The 21410-nt window shown below is 42.2% G+C and overlaps 1 protein-coding gene across 2 annotated transcripts in view; it reads left to right on the top strand.

Moving 5' to 3' along the window:
• POU6F2 (POU class 6 homeobox 2) overlaps nucleotides 1-21410 on the top strand; it is a 507841-nt gene that overhangs the window by 462463 nt on the left and 23968 nt on the right. For both annotated transcript variants that reach the window (XM_088832426.1, XM_055421162.1), the window contains one exon: nucleotides 21074-21280. In XM_088832426.1, the coding sequence (XP_088688552.1) occupies nucleotides 21074-21280 (207 nt within the window). The remainder of the gene's footprint in view (nucleotides 1-21073; nucleotides 21281-21410) is intronic.

Here is a 21410-nt window from a genome sequence, read left to right as displayed (position 1 = left end):
CTTTGCACAAATAAGAATCAAACATGTTTTTTAAAAATTTCAGTCAGTATCTAAAAATTCCAAGTAGGCAGCAGCAGCAGGCATCTTATATACCCCTGCCCCCAAATATTATGAACAGAGCAATAGACACAAGTAATACATTCAACCAGTGAGTTTGGCCATGTTTTCTAAATCAAAACTCAAAACGATGTGAAAAAAAACATTTTATTTTCTCATATCTAATCACTGTGTTTTTCACCTGGAACTTAGGGTATTGTGAGCAACTATACGTCAGTTTAAAAAAGATTTAATTTTCTCATTTGCAAATATCATTATATGAAGTTTTTTTTTAAGGTGTAAAAATTCAATCCCATTCAGTGAAATACATATAAAATAGCATTGTTTAATAGAATAACAGCTCATTCCAGGGACTGGGAAATCTATGTTTATGGGGTTAGTAATATTATACGGATTTTACCCTGGCTTCATCCGAGTAATAAAGATAAAACAATAACCACAATAAACCACCTCAATCTTTCCACTAACATATCAAATTTCCCCTTTGAGCCCAGTTAAGAGCTCTATTTCCTCATTTCAGGGGAGGCCATTGCATTAAAGCAGTGCTTCCTTAAGTGTGCCCCTCAACACTCCTCACAAAAGGGGGTTCTCTGAGGAGAAGTGGGAGGTGCTGCAGTCGATGAATATACATGAGGCCTGGCAGGGGACCCGCCCCACCCAGCAGATGAGCCAAAGACCCCTTTAATTTTTTTAACCCTGCTTTCCCCAAATTCCCTGCCACCCGCCGTCTCCTTCAAAGTTACAGTTTGGAAAATGGTGCAGGAAGTAATTTACTTGCATCCCTATCCACATTTTTGAATAATACTGCTCAGTTGCCTCAGACTCTTTGTGGCCCCGTGTACTGTAGCCCACCAGGCTCCTCTATCCATGCAATTTTCCAGGCAAGAATACTGAAGTAAGCTGCCATTTACTTCTCCAGGGGATCTTCCCAACCCAGGGATAGAACCGGTGTCTCTTGCATCTCCTGCATTGGCAGGCAGATTCTTTACCAGGAGTGACACCTAGGAAGCCCTTTGAATAATGACTTTGATCAAAAAGGAGCCACCTCCAGGAAGGTTCTGCTCTGTCACGGGGTTGGGAGTGGGAGGCTTTGTGGTGATTTCTGCGCTGCTGTTTTGAGTGCACACACCTGCATTGCACATTTTGCAGAAAGAAGGGATCCCACGCCGCTGAGAAGAACTCCCAGGGGTTGCAATCTGAGCACTGTGGGCAGACAGACAAATAGGTGGCAGCCACCAGGCCTCCCACTGCAGTGTGCTGGCTGGAGCTTTGTCACCCGCTGTGACTGGGCAAGGGAAGGATGAAGGGTTCCTCACCATTCTGAGAAAGGAGATGCCCTTCATGGGAAATGGCGCTACACAAGCCCCGATGGCCCACAGTGATCCAGGGAGATGGATTTGATGAAGGCCTTGCTTTTGCAGTGGCTCAACTGCTGATACATGGGACCTAATCAGGTCTCAGAGGCTGTCCGTGCCACCAGCAGAAGCTCCAATCTGTCCCTCATTGTGACAGCAAACTGTTCAACCCAGCCCTTGCTGCCTGGCCAAGGGTCAGCTCCTCTCTCCCTCTCCGACTCCCTCCTTACCACCCCCATTTCTGAAATGAATGGGTTAATCCCATTAGTGTCATCATTCCCAAAGAGATGGCCAAGTTAAAGAGCTGGAAAATGAAGCACCCTCAGAAATCTTTATACCTTCCTCCCAGAGCGGAACTCAGCAGGGCAGCATGTCCTGTACAACTAAAGGGTGGACAGATGGACAGAAACAGGAGGAAGATCCAGTTTGGGGGATTCCCTCTGAAGACTAAATCTGAGAGAACCAAGGTCTGTCTCATCTAAAGCAGTGATTTGGATTACAGTGCTGACACTATTTTCCCCTACTCTGGTCACTACATTTTTTAAAAGAAATTCTTCTTTCATGAGTATTACATTTTCCTGGAAATAGGGAAATGTTTTCTTGTGTAGACTCCTAGAGTAAGTCAGTTGGGCAATCTTTCTGGCTAAAGAATAAGAAAGGGAGCAACCTAATTAACAGCTGTGATTCTAGAAAGGCTGTAAGTTACAAGACTCCAAGTTCCCTCAGAGCTAGTCTGACTTTTCCAATCTTTGTTTCAAGAATATAGTTTACATTCCAATGAGTGTAAACTTAATGGCAAAATAGTATCACTGACTAATGTTCATGGGATTCGTTTCAGTGTGCTAAACTCTTCAGCCATCTTACAGACAGTCTTAGAGCGGTGCTAGGTTTTAGCTGAATGCTCCTTTAGGCTAAGTGATTTCTAGAAAAGCAAAATGGAACTCTAGCTCCCCACGCACTTCGGCTTCACCATGGAGCAGGTTTCATATGTGGTCCAACGGGAGCACTTCCCCACAGGTTTGATGATCCCAGCCGTGCAGACGAGCAAACTCGGGAGAGTTCAGGCAGCTCCCCGGGATGATGCCTTTAGTAAGTGGCAGACCTGAGACGTGAGCCACAAATCGTATCCATCCTACAGCTTCTACCTCACCTTCTGGGGTTCAAAGACCCAGGTTCATTTTCTGGATGCTCCATAGATTTGTCACAAATCCAGAAACTGCATTGCCCCATCTACAAAGGGGAACTGTAATTCTTTTCCTATCAACCTCAGAAATTTCTCTTGATGATACACAAACCCTCACACACTGGAAACTGTTAAGAGCTATGCTGCTGCTGCTGTTTAGTCGCTCAGTCATGTTAGACTCTTTGCGACCCCATGGACTGGAGCACGCCAGGCTCCTCTGTCCAACAAGTTCTCCAGGCAAGAATACTGGAATGAGTTGCTATCTCCTTCTCCAGGGGATCTTCCCAACCTAGAAATCAAAGCTGCGTCTTCTGCTTGACAGACGGATTCTTTACTACTGAGCCATCAGGGAAGCCCAAGTCTTAAATGAAAGTGAAAGTTGCTCAGTCGTGTCTGACTCTTTGTGACCCCATGGTCTTTAGAGTCCATGGAATTCTCCAAGCCAGAATACTGAAGTAGGTAGCCTTTCCCTTCTCCAGGGGATCTTCCCAACCCATATGCAAAATTAAGGACCATTTATTTAAAAGGTAATTCTGTAAAGTGAGTCTGAGAAACTACTGATCTTAAGCTACACCCTCAGTTTAATAACAGTTTTTTTTTGTAATGGAAGAAAATTAAACAAATGTATCAGTTGTTAGGGGCAGCTTAATTTTACAAATATTAAAAAATGTAAAAATTATAGGGATTGTGTAATTGAGGAAATGTTATTTATTTGATAAATCATCAACCAAATCCAGCATCAGAAAGACTGGGCTGTTGATGATGGCTCTCCTTTTAGTAATTTTTAGTGAAAAGTCAGAGATTAAAGTAGAAGCTATTTATATCTCAGTTTTTCCAAATAAAGGGTGAAAATTAAACTTGATTTGGGTCATGGGCAATGAAAGAGAAGAAGTGTTGAATTTTTACTTAAAATCCCTAGAGCAACATCAGCTTTTTCTGCAAGCAATTCTTATGGTTAAGCAGAACATTCTCAGAGAGGGGAAAATATCAAATTCACATAGGAGACTCAGTCAACTTCCCAGTTTGTTCATTATACCATTTAGTACACCATATGCCCCAATAATGCACCCAACTTTCTTGTTGGCCCACAAGTTGTTGACATGATGCATTCTTCTTAGAGATGTAAGCATCATATCATCAATCAGAGATAGCCAGCAATGGAAAAGTCACAACTCAGAACAGTTAGAGGAGCCAGGTTCAAGTTCAACTGTACAGAAGTAAGCCTTCATATGATGCAATGGAATACAATGCTCCAAACTTTAGAACATTGCTCCAAACTGCTATTCATCTCACCACCTAACACATTCCACCTTGTAAAAATAACAATACACGTTAGATGCCAAGAAGTTGTCATAAGGTGCAGACTTCAGAATGTGCCAGTAAAGTCAAGATGTGATATGATTTATACTTACTAATAAATGGCATCAATCAAGCAGCACACAGGCACACAAAGGAAAACACTACAAACCCCTGATCTAACACTTGTCAATAGATATCACAATAGTCCAGTCGCAGAGTGATAGAAAACGTGCAAGTATCTGTGTATTCATTGGGAAGGCAGTCCGTGGTAAAGAGCACAGGCTTTCAAATTAGACTCCATCCCCAAGTAGCTCTGAAACCCCAAGCAGGGCCCCTAATCTCACTCAGTTTTCTCTTCCTGGCAATGGAAGGCATTGCTGTCCTCTGATGGAAGCTGCTTGCAGCATCACATGTCTAAGTCCCTCCTACCACACCTGCCATACAGTTGTCATTTCATACATATCATGCTCTCCCCACCTCTATATATTTTATCCACTGCTCCAAAGTAAGGTCTGTTTTGTATACTGAAGTTTTATATGGAAATGCTTTTTTTTATACTTTAATGCATAATACCATCCAGTATTACCGTATTTGATGAAAACGACATTTGTCTATTTTACTTAACTTTCTTCAATTTTTTAAACCACTCTACTAACATTTCAGGGTTGTTGTCAGGAGTAAAAGCAATAAAGGGTATTAAATGCTTGGCACAGCTCCAGGTACATACCGAGCACCAAGCAAGCCCTGAGTCTCTCCCTCACTCTTGACCACCAGGGTTTTGAAACCCATGGTCACCCCAGCATGCAGAGAGGGCCAGTTTGATGATTTTTCAGCCCACTGCTCACACTATTAATAACCAAGTAAGCTGACTGCCTGTTTTCTCCATATTATCAGCAACAGAAGGCTAAGTGAAGTCTAGCTTGCCTCTGTAACATGACTACGTGGCTGAGGACAGGACAGCACCCACTTTTCCTCATAACAAAATGTTGTACTTTGTTTAATCAAAAAGCAGAGCCACAAGGTTTTACCTGCGGGGTTCATTAAACTATTGTTCATTTCTTATGATGCTCTAGAATAAAACCATTTCTGTCTACCTTCAGTAAATCTGCAAGTGATATTAGCAAGCTCTCCCATACCACCAAAAGGAGGGGATGTAGTGATATGTACAGCTAGAGAAACAAAAATCTGTTTCAAATTCAGAGAATTTGAGAATTTGATTGCAAGTTGAAACTGATTTTAATGTGAAGATCTTCTCAGTGTAATTGGTTACAAAAGAAAGTTTTGTAATATAAAAGGTGATACCCTTAAGCAGAAAGATACTTAAATCATTTATGTTTAAAAGGTGATGCACAGAGAATTCTCTGTCTGTCCAGTGGTGAAGAACCCGCACTTTCATTCCAGGAGTGCCAGTTCAATCCCTGGCTGTGGAAATAATATCCCATAAACCATGAACACAGCCAAAAATAAAATAAAAGTCTCTTACTAAAAAAATTTTAAAAACAAAGAGTGGGATACAAATTGCTTAGATGAACACAGAAGGGAGTGAGATGGCATGCTACTCAGAATTCTAAGAACTCATTCTGAATTTTTGAGATCATAAAATTATAGGGGCTTCCCTGGTGGCTCATAAAAGTATATACATTTTAAAATATTAGCAAGAGTTTCTGCTCCCCCTCAGCTCACATGGGAATAACATAGTAGAAATGGAGATAATGTCGATGGTTTTACACATTTAAACTTGTTCCTGCCATCCTAATCTAGAGGAATCAGAAAGAACTAATAAAGTACCCTTCTCAGAAACTGAATCTTGGTACCACATACATTGCTAGAAATGCCCCCCAAATTTTTAAAGAAGTTAAACAGGTTATTTTTTAATTCAGAGTTGATTAATTTATTGTTTTGTGACTAAACATCTCCATTGTTCTTCAATGTAAGTATCACTATGCCAACTTCTACATGATTTAATAATATTACACAATATACATGAATGGATTCATCTGGCATGACAAGAAACATTCCTAACAAGCCTGTACTTATAGCTTCGCAATTAACAATTCCAAAATTTGTATTATTGGCACAAATTTTTATTTCTTGAGCTTAGGATAGTTGGAAAATCATTATATTAGTGAGATCTTTTGCCACTTTATTTTAATTTTTTTTTAATTTGACTACACCAGGTCTTAGTTGCGGAACATGGGATCTTTGATCTTCATTGCAGCATGTGGGATATAGTTCCCTGACCAGGGGTCGAACCCAGGTCCCCTGCACTGGGATCATGGTGTCTTAGCCAGTGGACCACCAGGGAAGTCCTGGTTTATTTTTAATATTAAATTCATTGTCCCATGACCAAATTTGAAGTATCAGATGTATATATAGTATATGTATCATATATTGAAAGTGAAGTGAAAGTATTAGTCACTCAATTGTGTCCAACTCTTTGCATCCTCAAGGATTGTAGCCCACCAGGCTCCTCTGTCCATGGAACTCTCCAGGCAAGAATACCAGAGTGTGTAGCCATTTCCTTCTCCAGGGGACCTTCCTAACTGAGGGAATGAATTCTTGTCTCCTACACTGTAGGTCGGAGAAGGCAATGGCAAGCCACTCCAGTACTCTTGCCTAGAAATCCCATGGATGGAGGAGCCTGGTAGGCTGCAGTCCATGGGGTCGCTACAAGTCGGACATGACTGAGCGACTTCACTTTCACTTTTCACTTTCACATATTGGAGAAGGAAATGGCAACCCACTCCAGTGTTCTTGCCTGGAGAATCCCAGGGACAGGGGAGCCTGGTGGGCTGCCATCTATGGGGTCGCACAGAGTCGGACACGACTGAAGTGACTTAGCAGCAGCAGCAGCACACTGTAGGTGGATTCTTTACCATCTGAGCTACAAGGGAAGTCCATATCATATATTATACTCTGCATATTTATTTTATATATATTATTGACACACATATTATATTGTATATATGTATTATATGTATATACTTTGAGGGACATTTAAAATAGGAACCAGAAAATTATGAGAAACAGCTAGAAGAGTGCAATGGCCCTCTGTCCTTACAGTTATCAAAACCTGCCCAATGGTTAGGGGTAAGAGAGTGAAAATTGGTCACCTATGAAAATGAGGATGCTATTTTATGAGAAAAACTCATCAGCATAATTCTAATGAGTTATAGTCTTTGTTGTGAGAAATGAGAAATTCAATAGTCTCACCCTAAAAAACATGGAAAAAAACATTACTAAGAGGAAATTGAAAAAGTAAAATATGGTAAAATGATGAAGACAACTTTTTTCTGATTGAACAGATAGATAAATATTACATGTAAGTATCAAAATACATTTAATTTTACCACAATAATAGATATTCTCTTCACAAAAAGCATATGAATCATCCTGTACTCATGAAAGTGGGTGGTAGTAAACAGATGCCTCTTTAATGACACCTGGCATGGCTTCATTCCCCGACCCCATCCCCCTTTTTTTCTTTTTTTATAGCCTTGTTATACTAATTTAAATTCAGCTTTACAGCCTGAATGCTTGAATGCACTCACAGTACTAGGTGATGATAAATGCATGCAGCACTTTCTTTTTTTCTTTTTCTTTTTTTTTTTTTAAGAGCAGAAAAAGGTTTTTTGCAGGGCCAAGCAAGGAGTACAGGTGGCTTGTGCTCAAAAAACCCAAACTCCATGCAGCACACTCTTGAGCAAGTACCTTCATTGAGTCCCACTGCTCCAAAGAATTTGGGATAATGAAGATCACTGGTCCGTGATTTAGGTTTTTTGCTATCATTGCTGTAGCTCTTTCTTCTCTCATTTGGGAAGAAATATATAATAAACAGTGTGTAGGTCCAGGGCTTTATTTAGGAATGTTTACTAAAGCTTCTTAGGGCTAAGACTGAGTCAAACTAAAAAGCAATAGCTAATTGTAATCTGATTTAGTCACTTAAACTGGCATCAACGGGCAAAACCAGAAATACTTCCTCACGTTCTAGGTAATTTTTTGCCGGCATCAAAACTTAGAATCTTAGGCAAAGCCATGTAAATGCTTACAAAGTTCATCTTCCTGCAAAATGATGGCTTCACCACAGTTGTGATTCTCTCTGCAGGGGAAAATAAAGGTGTTTTAGCAATTCCATAGTGCTGGCAACTGTAAAGAAAAAAAAAATTGTAGTCATTGGGGAAACGATGAAAGGGATGATGAAAATAAATGTTTCCAGTTCATCTTTAAGAATTTGTTTTTGTTTTCTGGTACATGGAACATCTGACTGGACAAATACAATGAACATTATAGTGACAAAATCTCTAAAGAGAATTGAAAATTGAAGCATTAGATATTATTTATAAAGATTTTCATTTCTTCCATTGAAAATAACATGAGTGTGACTTCCCTGGTGGCTCAGTGGTAAAGAATCCACCTGCCAATGCAGAGGACAAGGGTTCAATCCCTGGTCCAGGAAGATCCAGCTTGCCTCGGGGCAACTTAGCCCATGCACCACAACGATTGAGCCTGTGCTCTAAAGCCTAGGAGCCACAACTGCTGAGCCCACATGCCACAACTGCTGACGTCCATGTGCCTCCATTCTGTGCTCCACAATAAAAGAAGCCTCCACAATGAGAAGCCTGCACACTGAAATGAAGAGTAGCCCCTACTCATCAAAACTAGAGAAAGCCTGCACACAGCAGCAAAGACCCAGTGCAACAAAAAATAAATAATATAAATAAATCTTAAACTAAAAGTGAGAAGCTACAAGTTTGAAACCAAGGCCATGATGGAGTGAAGGCATTTGCTTTTATGTGAAACGTCACACTTGTCCCTGTTATAAATAATTGCATATTGAAATATACTTTTGTTTTTATTCCAATTAGGACTCAGTACATAGCAAAATCATAACATAGTCACAGATGAAGTGGGAATCTTTGAGAGCATGGTAGAACCATGTAATGAATTCACATGGATCCTTGTGGTGGAATCAAGATGGCAGAGGTTATGACTGTTGTGTGGTCGCTGAGGAGAAACATTGTCCTGTGAAAACTGAAGAGCATTCCCCACTGTGTGCCTGTCATTCTACTCTGCCATGGGAAATGGGCAGTTTCAGTTATGTTCTTGGGGACCAGATGTCCCAAGGGATCTATTTCCCATCTACCCCCCAACACCTGCCATGAATAACTCAACCCTTATTGATAACTGACTTCAAGATGGCAGACCCTTTAGCCATCTTCTTTTCCATGATCAAATTTATTTAAAAATAAAATCTAGGATCAGGAGGTATTTCTCAGACTCCCGAAATCTAAAACAGTGCCTGGCACATAATGGGCACTCAGTAAATAGAATGCAGAAATCAACTTTTAATATATTCAGTTCAGTTCAGTCGCTCAGTCGTGACCGACTCTTTGCAACCCCATGAACCACAGCATGCCAGGCCTCCCTGTCCATCACCAACTCCCGGAGTTCACTCAAACCCACCTCCATCAAGTCGGTAATGCCATCCAGCCATCTCATTCTCTGTCATCCCCTTCTCCTCCTGCCCCCAATCCTTCCCAGCATCAGAGTCTTTTCCAGTGAGTCAACTCGTCGCATGAGGTGGCCAAAGTATTGGAGTTTCAGCTTTAGCATCAGTCCTTCCAATGAACACCCTAGATTGATCTCCTTTAGAATGGACTGGTTGGACCTCCTTGCAGTCTAAGGGACTCTCAAGAGTCTTCTCCAACACCACAGTTCAAAAGCATCAATTCATCGGCAATCAGCTTTCTTCACAATCCAACTCTCACATCCATACATGACCACAGGAAAAACCATACCCTTGACTAGACAGACCTTGGTTGGCAAAGTAATGTCTCTGCTTTTTAATATGCTGTCTAGGTTGGTCATAGCTTTCCTTCCAAGGAGTAAAGTGTCTTTTAATTTCATGGCTGCAATCAGCATCCGCAGTGATTTTGGAGCACCAAAAATAAAGTCTGACACTGTTTCCACTGTTTCCCCAACTAAGATTTTTTTAAAAACAAACAGTTTTCAGGAGAATATAAGAACCTATTTTAATGACAAGTGAATTCAGCTATCCAATGACACAAATGAGTAGGCAGTCAGTCCTTGGAAAGGAGGAACTTGGGAGATCCCCTCAAGCCAGTGACAATTACAGCAGTTTCCCTGGAGGAGAGAAGAGCCAGCAAGACCATTGTTAACAGCAGGAGTTCTAGTTTTGTGTAAACTTCTTCAGTCTTGACCATCCCAACTACTGAGAACCTAGGCTTTCTTTTCCATTGGCAGGTTGTTGGTGCCATATTTGGCAAGATATGCAGAATGCTCCCGTTAATCCCAAAGAAAGGATTTTCATGGATTCAGATAGCAGGATAATCCCCCAGTCTTGTACAGTGGGAATGACAGCAATGTGGTATGGCCCAAAGCTGGGCACTGAAAGTTGCTGAGTGAGTGGGTGGGTGAATGAACATGTGAGTGATCAATTTGTATGTGAGTAAATGCACAAAAAAACCAACATTCTTAATTTTACACCATTCAGAACAAAGCAACTATGTTTAGATAATTGCCTACCTTTTCCCCTTCTTCTAGAATTATCTACATAGTTACGTCAATCCTCCATTCTTGACAATGAAAATTCTGCCAGTATATCTGTATTATCCATTCACATAGGCATACTTTTAATGTGTAAAATACTAATATTTGTATAAACAACCAAACTCATATATTCTAAGCCTTTGGGTATATGCTAGTTATATACATTTCGAAGGAGAAGACATGCATAGAACAAAATGACAAGCTCTCTGTCCGTTTCCAAAAGAATCTCTGCAAATTCCACTTCCTTTGCCCAGAGAAAATTGCATCAGTGGTGAAAATCTTGCTTATATGACCTTTGCTAAGAGAACCTACTTTGCATCAGTGAGAATTTCTTCCCAATCAGTGAAGCCAGTCAATTTCTGATTACAACATCATGCCCAATCAAACCTTGAGCTAATATTTTGCAAAATTTACTCTCCGTTCTTCTGTCTTCCTCATCCGTAAAGGAAAAACGACACCTTAGAGAAATCAAGAATCTCTAAATAATCCAGAGCTTGACAATATGCTTTTCTGTAAGTATACAACTCAGATATAATTTTGAAATTTGGGTTGATGGTGGGTCCCTATACTGTGTTCAAGAAAAGGGTTTGTTTCCTGGGCACTGATCTCTGCCCACCACTGACTCGAGGAATAAGCCATGAGGGCAGTTACGATGCCTCCTCACTTCATTTTCATCTCCGTGTAATATCATCTTATATAAGTTTAATTTAATCTTTTGATTATACTCTGGATCAAAGCTTCTATTAACACTTGAGTGGGAACTGAAATAAAAGAGAAAATAACAAATCTCACAAATACAGTAAACTATTTAGGAACAGATATGATGCATCTTAAAATTTAAAAGTAAACAAAGCAAATAAGAAAAAACAACTCTAGAGTGTAGCGTATGCCAGATTCAATTGTAGAATTATTGTAGTAGGAACTGTCAACTGCTCAGAACAGGGCTGCAGCTGCTAACTTCATTTTGCCAAAGGACTCAAGAAAGATTCAGGTCCACTAAGAATGATCATTGTATCAATTGAGTTGACTCTTACCTGGGAGACCTGTCAGCTCCCTGCGATGTGGATTTCCTTCCACAATGTTTACTGCTAATGGGCTGCATAACTAGGGTTCAGCTTGTGCTCCATAAGCAAATCGTTCCTGTAAAACACCTTTGGAACTGACATTATTCATCCTGTCTTACATCATTGAGAACAGAATCTTTTCACCGCCACCTCCCCCCCATCATTTGTAAGTGGGAAACAAACGCATACACATTACATTTCTTTTTTCTCAACAATTAAAAGACTGTGTTTACAGTGTGTTTGGGAATATAGGGTGAGTCTTGGCTTTTATTAAAGATGAGAGAGGAAATAGAGACCCATCAAAGCACATCATTACTATACCTTAGAAATATTGCTGATTACTACTGAGAATAATCTTGCTAATATTATTGTCAAATGACCATGTCTAAATGGTCTGAACCTTCTGACCTTCCCTTTTCCTAGATATTGTTACTGTTTTCTCCTTTGGTGGGCATTGGTTTTTCTTGTTAGAGTTTTCAGGTTTTCGAAAGCTTCAGAAGAACTTCAGCAACTAAGACATTTGAATAGTATCCATTTTTAAAGTCCTGAAACCAACAAGTTTATAAATAGTGTTATAAATAGCAGCAGCACCTACTTCCCAGAAATAAACCAAATTCATAGTTTATGGGGGGGAATGTATGTTCTGCTCACAATTTTAAATTTTCTACCTCTGCTAGCTTGTTAAATTTTCTCCTCCCTTCCTCCATGTCCCCTTCTTGTTTACCTTTCTCCTCTATTTTTCAAGCATCCTTAGTTAACAAACTCATGACAGTATGATCCACAAAATCTCCTTTTTTCATGTTATTGATGGACCTTCCATCATTGCAGTCAAGACAGTCCCCATTTTTACCTGTTTTTAAAATTAACAGATAGCAGTGGCTTAGAAAATATTGAGTAATATTCATGAATAAGGTCATGTTTAATTTAGATGAGCTACTTACAGATCCAAAATGCTAAAATTAAATTTAAATATGAAAAGGTTGGTTTTGATCCTCTGGCACATACAGTGGTGAGTTAGCCCAGAGTGGTGGGAGACTTGGAGAGATTTACAAGTTTAAATTTCATTATGCAGTAATTTACAATTATCAAACCCCTTCCCATATAAGTGGAGAAAGAAGACAGAACTGAAACTCAGAGGATCATCATCAAAGGCTCCCACGGTCCCTTTCAATCCTCCAGGTGGCCATAGGCCTGACCCTCCCCCTGGCTAAAAGCTACTCAGGGGGCGGGCCACTTTCCTGAGGTCTTCTCAGGCCCCGCTGGGATATTCCAAGGGGATGTTGCTATGGCAAAGTGGTTTCTTCCATCTCCTCACTCCCCTCTCAGCGCTTGGTTTTCTCTTCCACTCCTCAAGCCTCTCTTAGTGTTGCTGTCCCAGTGCCCATAGCTCAGGGCTCCTCTGGGACAAAGATTTTATTTTTTTTAATTTTTTTTTAATTGTGGTAAAAGCCACATAATATAAAACATACTATTTGTTCAGTGACATTAAGTACATTCACATCATTGTGCAATTCTCACCATGATCCTGAATTTTTCACCTTCCTAAACTGAAGTTCTGTCCCCAATAAACACTAATTCTCCATCCCCTCTCCCCACCTCACCCCCAACCTCTGGCACCCAGCTTCTACCAATGTAATTTCTGACTCATGAATTTGACTCTTCCAGGTACCTCGTGTAAGTGGAGTCAAACAGTGCTTGTCTGCACCTAAAGTATATCGGAATGCATTTTTAAGGTTAATTAATATATGGGACAAGGGTTTTAAATAGCTTAGACCTATGAAAATGAGTCCAAGGAAACACACACATTCCACTTACCAGTAGGAGCATTGCTGGTGTAAATTCACTGACGCTTAGGCACATGGGGGCCGGCCGGGGCTCTCGCTTTCTCTCTCTCCCTCCCCTTTTTCCTCTCTCAGCCTTTTTCTCTTCCCCACTCAGCTCTTAAAGCCACACTGTCTCACCTCTAGATTCTCTGGGTGTATATTCCCTAGGTTGAGGGGACAATATTTATTCAACCACGTTCATTCATGTTGAAGAGAAGAGAAAGCTTTCCTTCCCCATCCCTAGAGTGACGAAGACATGCAGAATTTCAAGAATTCTGTTTATCTACCCTTATCATGAGCACCCGAGTTCTGGAGTGATCTAACTGGGTTTCACAAACCTCTTTTGCAAAAGCATAAACATCTAGTCCCTCCTTTGGAACACAGCACCTATTGAACCTTGGTGCCTCCACCAAAACTCCCGACTTTGCATTGTGACAGGACAAGGAAGATTTAATTATTTTTTCATGGGAAACTACCATGTTCTGTTCTTCATGGTAAAGTCTTTTCACAGTGAAATGATAACACACAAAAAAATTCAAAAACGCTTTTCAACTTAGTGCAAAGGCCCAGGGATTACAAAAGCATGTAAGAAAAATGAAGTTATGAACAACATTTATGGAATACCTCTTTGGTTGTTAGAGTACCTTGTTGGGTGCTCTGCATATGTTAACTTAATGAGTCTTCACAATAACCTTATAAAGTGCACATGATTATTCCCATTTCCTAGAATAAGTAGACTGAGGTTCTAAGAGGTGAAATAATCACCAACAATTTTCCACTAGTTAGTGGCAAAACCTAGACTTGTACCCAACCAGTGGGGAATTTTTTTCCTCTCCTTCTCTTGGTATATTTACCTCATGAACACTATTAAGAAAAATTACCTTTACTGTCTCTTAAGTGAGTGTGAAAGTCACTCAGTAGTGTCCGACTCTTTGGGACCCCATAGACTATACAGTCCATGGAATTCTCCAGGCCAGAATACTGGAGTAGGTAGCTGTTCCCTTCTCCAGGGGATCTTCCCAACCCAGGGATCAAACCCGGGTCTCCCACATTGCAGATGGATTCTTTACCAGCTGAGCCACAAGGGAAGCCCAGAAGCCATTAAAGGGGAGAGGATTTTCTTATTGTTGTCATTGCTGTTTTTACAGCATCAGTTTTCATGCAAATTATCCTTCTCATAATGTGAGTCAAAGTGACATTTTAAAGATTATGACACTTCCAGTTCTTTACTCTTGTCTATGAGTGTGTTTCTAAAGTTGAAGCCAAGTGGTAGAGCACTCAGCAGCAAGGATCCTCATTCTAACTGACAGTGAGAAACATTGAGTAGGTAGATATTCCCAGAGGTGGAATACTTATTGATACCCATAGTGTAAGCATTAAACTGTACACTATAAAAAGCTCTTTCTCGCACTCATTAAAAAATTGTGTGTCATCTATTTCTTGCAGTTTGACCTAAGATAATTTGTCTCATGTCCTGGGCTTTAGTTATGTCTCCTTCAGACATACCTCCATTCCTTATGCCCATACTCTTGCCAGACATTGTTAATAAGTCGTGGCACTGTTTCTTCCTGAACACTGGAACCTTCAGAGCTCCAGGAAGCCATAGCCAATTGGTTGATTGATTGATGTTGCCTGCAACAAGATTAAATCTATTTATCCTTAGTTGCGTGTCTTCCTCTAATTAAACTCATTGATCTGCTTATCTTTATGCCTTTACTATCTCTGGTTCAGATTCTCCAAAGGAAGCCCTCTAAATATTCATACTTTTCATGTCTCCCTCTTTGGACACAGCTATTGTACAAGAAGGCACTAGATTGCATGTCACAAAATAACTTTTGTTTGGGAAATGGATATATTTCCCTATTCTTCCTGAATCGACATCCTAATTGGAACTGCCAAAACAACCAAGTTTAACCTTAAACTTGAGAGGACCTGAGACTGAAGTCAACATATTATGTAAAGAAGACAAAAATTCCTTGGAGGAAGAGAGAACACTGGCTTTGGCCAGACCAGAAGGGATAAGGGAAGGAGACAGGTGATCACTCGCTACCAGCTCCTCAGCTCTCAGAAGCTAGAGTTCTATGTTCAAGAATGGACAAAGTGATCCCAGGTGTTAATAAAAGCCTCTTGACCAAAAAGTGCTGAGGTTACACAAATATTTGACAAAGAATTGTCTCTGCTGATGGATTGAAAGCCCTGAAAAATCACCCATTTCCAGCATTGACGGGTTTCCTTTTCCTAAAGATATGTGCAACAGAATTACTTGTCACATTGACATCTGCAATCACATTCTCTGTGGTAGAGTTTAACAGCATGTCATAGACTATTACGACATGTGGCCCATCAGACGACTTGTCTGGATGCCCTAGGCTTCTGTGATACCCCCTCAACTGCTGCTGATGACACCTACATGCTGGCAGTGAATAAATTCAACACCCATTCCCCTCCATCAGTCATAATGCATCGCTGCTACAGTCACAAGATAATCTTTATGGTAGTTTAAATCATAATGGCTATTGGATAATAATAGCACACTTATGTGCAAGTCATCCCCATTCTTATGGAAATAGGGAGATGTGCTAATGAACACTAGTAATCATTTCAGTGATTTTTTTTTTTAGTTACTCTTACAACATGGACTTTATTCTCCCTTGTGGTTTATGCTCTTAACCCTTTTAAGCAAAGAGACAAGTGAACATGAACAGCAACAACCAAATAAGTCCCCTGTCAGAGAAGCTGGAACTCTCAGGTCACAAATTATCATTGCAGTAGCAGTATGGTCCTCGTCCTGGTTAAAGCATTCATCAGAGATGAATCATTACTGTTGGAGTCAGGGAAAAGACAGAGGGGATCATTGCAAATGATGCCTGAGCTATTTGCTGTGGGATTGATGGGCCAATAACTTCACTCAAAAATTTCTAATGTTGCAACCTAGGCATAAAGTAGACCATGCTTGTTGAATTGAAGTGGAAGGCAACGAATCAAGCATCCCCTGTGCCAAGGATTCATAGAAGCTTTTTGCTTCACACTTGGAGGACTACAATAATATCCCAGTGACTCATCTCCTGGCCAACCACCTGTTGACACTCCAGTCCATTGTTGTCACACAGTCACGTTCTCATCTGAAATAGCTCCATTTCCGTAATCTCCCCTGGAATTTGACCCTTCCAGGCCAACCTGTCACTGCCCAATGTCTGTACTCTCTTTTGCATGAAACTAGTTAACTCACCACCGCCACGTTTCTCACCGCCCATTTGAAATGGATTCTCTGACTTGCCATATCCCACCCAACCTCCAAGACGCTCTTCCGCCCCTGTTTCTTCTAGGAAGTCTTCCTAGCCATCATCCTCATCTTTCTTCCTCTGAAACCACTCATTCATTCCAAATATACCTCTGAGCACTGACCACATGAGTAGAGAGATTTTTATCAGAGAGTCCTTGACACTTTGACACATATCATTTCTCCATCGGGTTGTTAGAATCTTTGCATGCAACGAGCCTAGTTTATCACCCCCTCCCCTGCCCCAGTTGTGTCTTCCTGGTGTCTTCCATGGCACATGACACTGTGTGTTACATACAGAAGGGTCTGGAGGTACGAGGCTGTTCTACCAGAGTCCTCAGCATCTCAGGAGAGCTGGAATATGAGAATATCTCTTGTGTGTCTGATGCCTGGATCCGGAGTCCCAGCACAATGGCCGTTTGCTAGGTGACATGTGTTTCCATCAGGACATCTCCTTGTGGTAAATCCTTAGCCCTAGGAACCGTAAAATCAAACTCCAAAAGCTAGTCCCTGGACTACAAATGCTTTGAAAGTGGTTTCTTTCTATCTTTGTCCTCAAATCAATTTCGTTATTGCCTTTTCTTTTTTTTTAATTTATTTTTGGCTATGCTGGGTCTTCATTGCTTTGTGAGGCTTTCTTTAGTTGCAGTGAGCGGGGGCTACTCTTTATTGCAGTGTATAGGCTTCTCATGGCAGAGGCTTTAGGCACACGGGCTTCAGTCGGTGGGGCATGTGGGCTCAGCAGTTGCAGTTTATGGGCTTACTTGCTCCCCGGCCTGTGGAATCTTCCTGGACCAATGATCGAACCCGTGTTCCCTGCATTGGCAGGTGGATTCCTAACCCCTGAGCCACAGGGAAGCCCCCTTATTGCCTTTTCAAACCTAAGCTATGATTTCCTGATTTAGTTGAAGGATATGTAAATGCAAATACTTCCTTTGAATATTGAAAAGCTTTTCATTTAAAACACAAGTATTCCAGGTCAATGCACCTCCCACCTTGCTGCCTCGGCTCCTCACACGTCCTTGTGACCACCTTTTGGAAGTTAGAATCTAAAAAGAAGTTACAGTGAGATCTATGTAAGCAAAATTGGCACATCTGACAAGTTTTCAGCAACACAGTATGTGACGGCCTCCACACTTGGATGCATGGGAGCAAATGAAAATGAGCGAGTTGTAAGGCACTGGGGAATATTAAAAAATTCCCCACAGAGTACTGCCAAGGGTTTGACAAGCTGAGATGGTGATCCCAACTGTGCTGAAAGGAGAACAAAAATGAAAAACGCTCAACTTCACAGAAGCCATCCTGACTTTAGAACCACCCAACCCCACCCTTCCACCTCTCAGACAAAGCCTCCCATTAAAGGGTTCCCTCCGTCGGGCCATTGTGGGTCCCTCTGGCTCTGACACTATCACTGCCTTACCCTCAGTAAGTGATGCTAAGGCCCAGGAAAGAAGAGAGGAGCAAAGGAGGGGTGAAGGGGGACAAAAGTGGCGCCATGTTTTAGTAATGTCACCGTGAGGTGTTGGCAAGCGAGACTGCACTTGGGGAAGAGGCTGGTGAGACGCTGTGTTTGCCTTTTCTTCTTTGCACTCAGAACGCAGGCAGAGCATCTCATTACCGCCAGGCGAGCACAGACTCGTGTCAATCTTCTTGGAAGCAGAATGCCTCACTCCACATCCCAGTGTGTTCTGTAGCTGTCAGGTGCCTGCCTCCTCTGAAGCCTTCTCCCGGGCTAAACACGCTGACATCCTGCCTAAAATAGAACCCACAACCCTGCCACCTGAGTGAATCCAGCTTCCATAGGCTTTCATCTGGGACCAGTCAGGAGGAGTGGGGCTTCCCAGACCCAGGAAAGTCAGAAAGGATGGGTGAGCCTCTGGACTTTCCCAGTGCATTGAGGACAGGGGCATTGTACATTTCATGGTGCAAGTGAGGAAAGTTGGAGTAGCCTGCATCAGAGTCAGACAAGGAACTTGCTGCCCCCATTGCCTGTGGAGTCAAAGCCTTTGGACCCTGGGATGTTAATGCAAGACCATTCATCAATAAAGTACTTATGCTCCCTGATCTATTGATGTGGACTCCTGCTGACCTTTCTGGCACTGATGGGACACGCTCATGGCCACTGCTGCTGGAAGGACAGTGCGGTCTTGCTCAGTGAGACTGCGGAGCTGCAAACTCCCTGCAGAACCACTGACCACTCTCTCGGTAACGACTTGACTTTGATCGTCCACCATTGACAACTGCCCCGGATACCTGATATTCGCACAGCTCCTCCATTAGCGCCATCCCACAGGAGCTTCTGTGATGGAAGCATGGCCTGCCGAGTGAGGAGGGATGTCTCTCAGTCCTGATCTTTGGATTTAATCCTGTGGTCTTGCAGGTCTTCTGCGGTGCCAGCTGTATCTGGAATCCAAGAGACAGCTGAACCCAGAAACCATTCCTTCCTAAGACAGCTACTGAGAAACTATGTTCCAAGCCCTGCCTGGGGCACTGTGGGCACAGAAAATGGAATCATTTATAAACTTAGTCTACCAGCAGCTAAGCATCTGGTGGGAAACTGCAAACAGGATGCAGGGCTTTTCCTAAGAGCAGTTGCCCTCCTGTGTCCTCCCTGTGGTGGCAGCCAGGGGGTATATGGAAAAGTGAGCATTTGAGGGTCCTGCAGACCTGGATCCCAGCTCTGCCACTTGTGAACTCCTCTCTGAACCTCCACTGTCTCACCTGCTAAAAAGGGGTGAGACTAGTGCCCACAGGACTGAGCTGCTGTGAGAATGTGGAATGAATGAAAATCAGACCCATGAAAGCACTTCCTGAGATAGTATTGTTAATATGTTGGGGTGGCCCCTTCAGTCCACGTTACCACAGTTCTGGGAAGTGTCTCTGGAAGACAACCAGCAGAGCAGAGCAGCATAACCATCCTGGGGTACCTGGAGGGAACAGCATCCAACCTGAGTTCCGTGACTTTCCCTGGGAGAGTCCATGACATTGGAAAACAGAGTTTTATTTTCTTTTCTCACCAATTAGATTTGTCCATGTCAACTTATGAATGCGTCTGTGTTTCCAGATTTTATGATCACCTCTGTTCATGCTCTCTTTCTCCCTCCATGGTGATTGAATCCAGCCAGGCCCTCCTGTGATGCTCTGCATGAGCTCTTTACTGACCCCAGAGGCTACCAGATACAGAGAAAAGCCTCTCCCACCTGCCACAGAAGCCTTGATCCTCTCACCTTTAGGGCCCAGTTTAAAACCCATGTTTTAAAATGCACTTTCAGAGACTTCCCTGGCAGTCCAGTGGTCAGGAATTTGACTTCCAGTGCAGGGGCTGCTGTTTCGATCCCTTGTCAGGGAACTATGATCCACGTGCTTTGTGGCCAAAACCAAAACATAAAACAGAAGCGGTATTGTAACAAATTCAGTGAAGACTTTTAAAATGGTCCACATCAAAAAAAAAAAAAAATTGAAAACAAAATGCCCTTTTAAAAATGTTCAGTCCTCAATCATCATTTCACCTCTGTTTTGAGTTTCAAATATCGGTTAATGATCCCAGTTATCACTCAGAAAGCATAGGCTCCTTGACGATGTTGTAGAGGAGGCGGCACAGCTGGGAATGGACTTCTGTATCCCTGAGTCCAGAACCTCGGGCTCTCCACCACCATGATCACCAGGGTGCTGTTGGGGCATCCAGTCATGCTGGGATGTCAGAGAGCTAGCTAACCCCCGACCTGAGAGAGGAGCAGGAGAGCAGGGAAGGGAAGGAGGGTTGGAGAGGAGAGACCCAAGCAGAGGAGAGGGTATAAGGAAGCACATTGTGTGTGAGGAGCCCTGTGGGGAAGGGGCACGTCTCCCCAGCCCGATGAGGGCCTTCAGTGCCTGAGTCGTTGTCGCTCCGTCTGCTTCTGAGACAGAGCAGGTGTGTCTGCTGCCCTGGCAGAAGTCACATGTTTCTGCCCTCACTGATGCCCGAGTTTCCTTTCTTGTTTTTATATTGGAGTATAGTTGTAGTGTAGTATAGTATTAGATATTGTGTTAGTTTCAGGTGTCCAGCAAAGTGTCCCAGATATACATAAACATATATATATATATATATATTCTTTTTCAGATTCTTTTCGCAGATAGTTACAGAGTGTGGAGTAGAGTTCCCTTTGCTAGACAGTAGGTCCTTGTTGGTTATCTATTTTGTATATATTAGGGTATATCTGTTAATCCATGATTCTTATTTTAAATAAGATGTTTCCCCTTTTCGTCCAGGCACTCGGTCTACGTGTGTTTCTCTCTCCACATGCTCATCCTTTGCCACTTTCTTTCTTCTCCAGATCAGTCCAAGGATTCTGAATCGGCTCTCAGGGAGTCTCCAACAGAGACCAGAGCATGAGAGAGGTTCAGGGGCCTATGCCAACTCTGAGCAGAGCCTGGAGCCTCACATGTGGGCCTGTTTCTTGCAGATTATTGGGACCATTCCTCTGATGCCAAATCCAGGGCCCTCAAGCCAAACAGCGAGTGGCACTCAGGGCCTTCAAGTGCAGCCGATCACCCCCCAGCTCCTGACAAATGCCCAGGGCCAGATCATTGCCACAGTCATCGGGAACCAGATCCTGCCTGTGATCAACACACAGGGCATCACGCTCTCCCCCATCAAGCCCGGCCAGCAGGTAAAGGCTTCTTGTCCAGACAGCCGTGGCTACCTGGACACCTCTCCTTACTGTCCTTCTTTTGTTTGGGCTCAATCAATGAAAAGTAATTTTTAAATTAGAAAATATTTAATCTCACTAATCCTAACAT

This window comes from Moschus berezovskii, chromosome 3, assembly GCF_049115385.1.
Source record: "Moschus berezovskii isolate FMDL1 chromosome 3, NW_MosBer_1.0, whole genome shotgun sequence".
Classification (NCBI taxonomy): Eukaryota; Metazoa; Chordata; class Mammalia; order Artiodactyla; family Moschidae; genus Moschus; species Moschus berezovskii.
The sequence above is the reverse complement of the archived record's forward strand: the minus strand, read 5'-3'. Positions and strand labels throughout refer to the sequence as shown.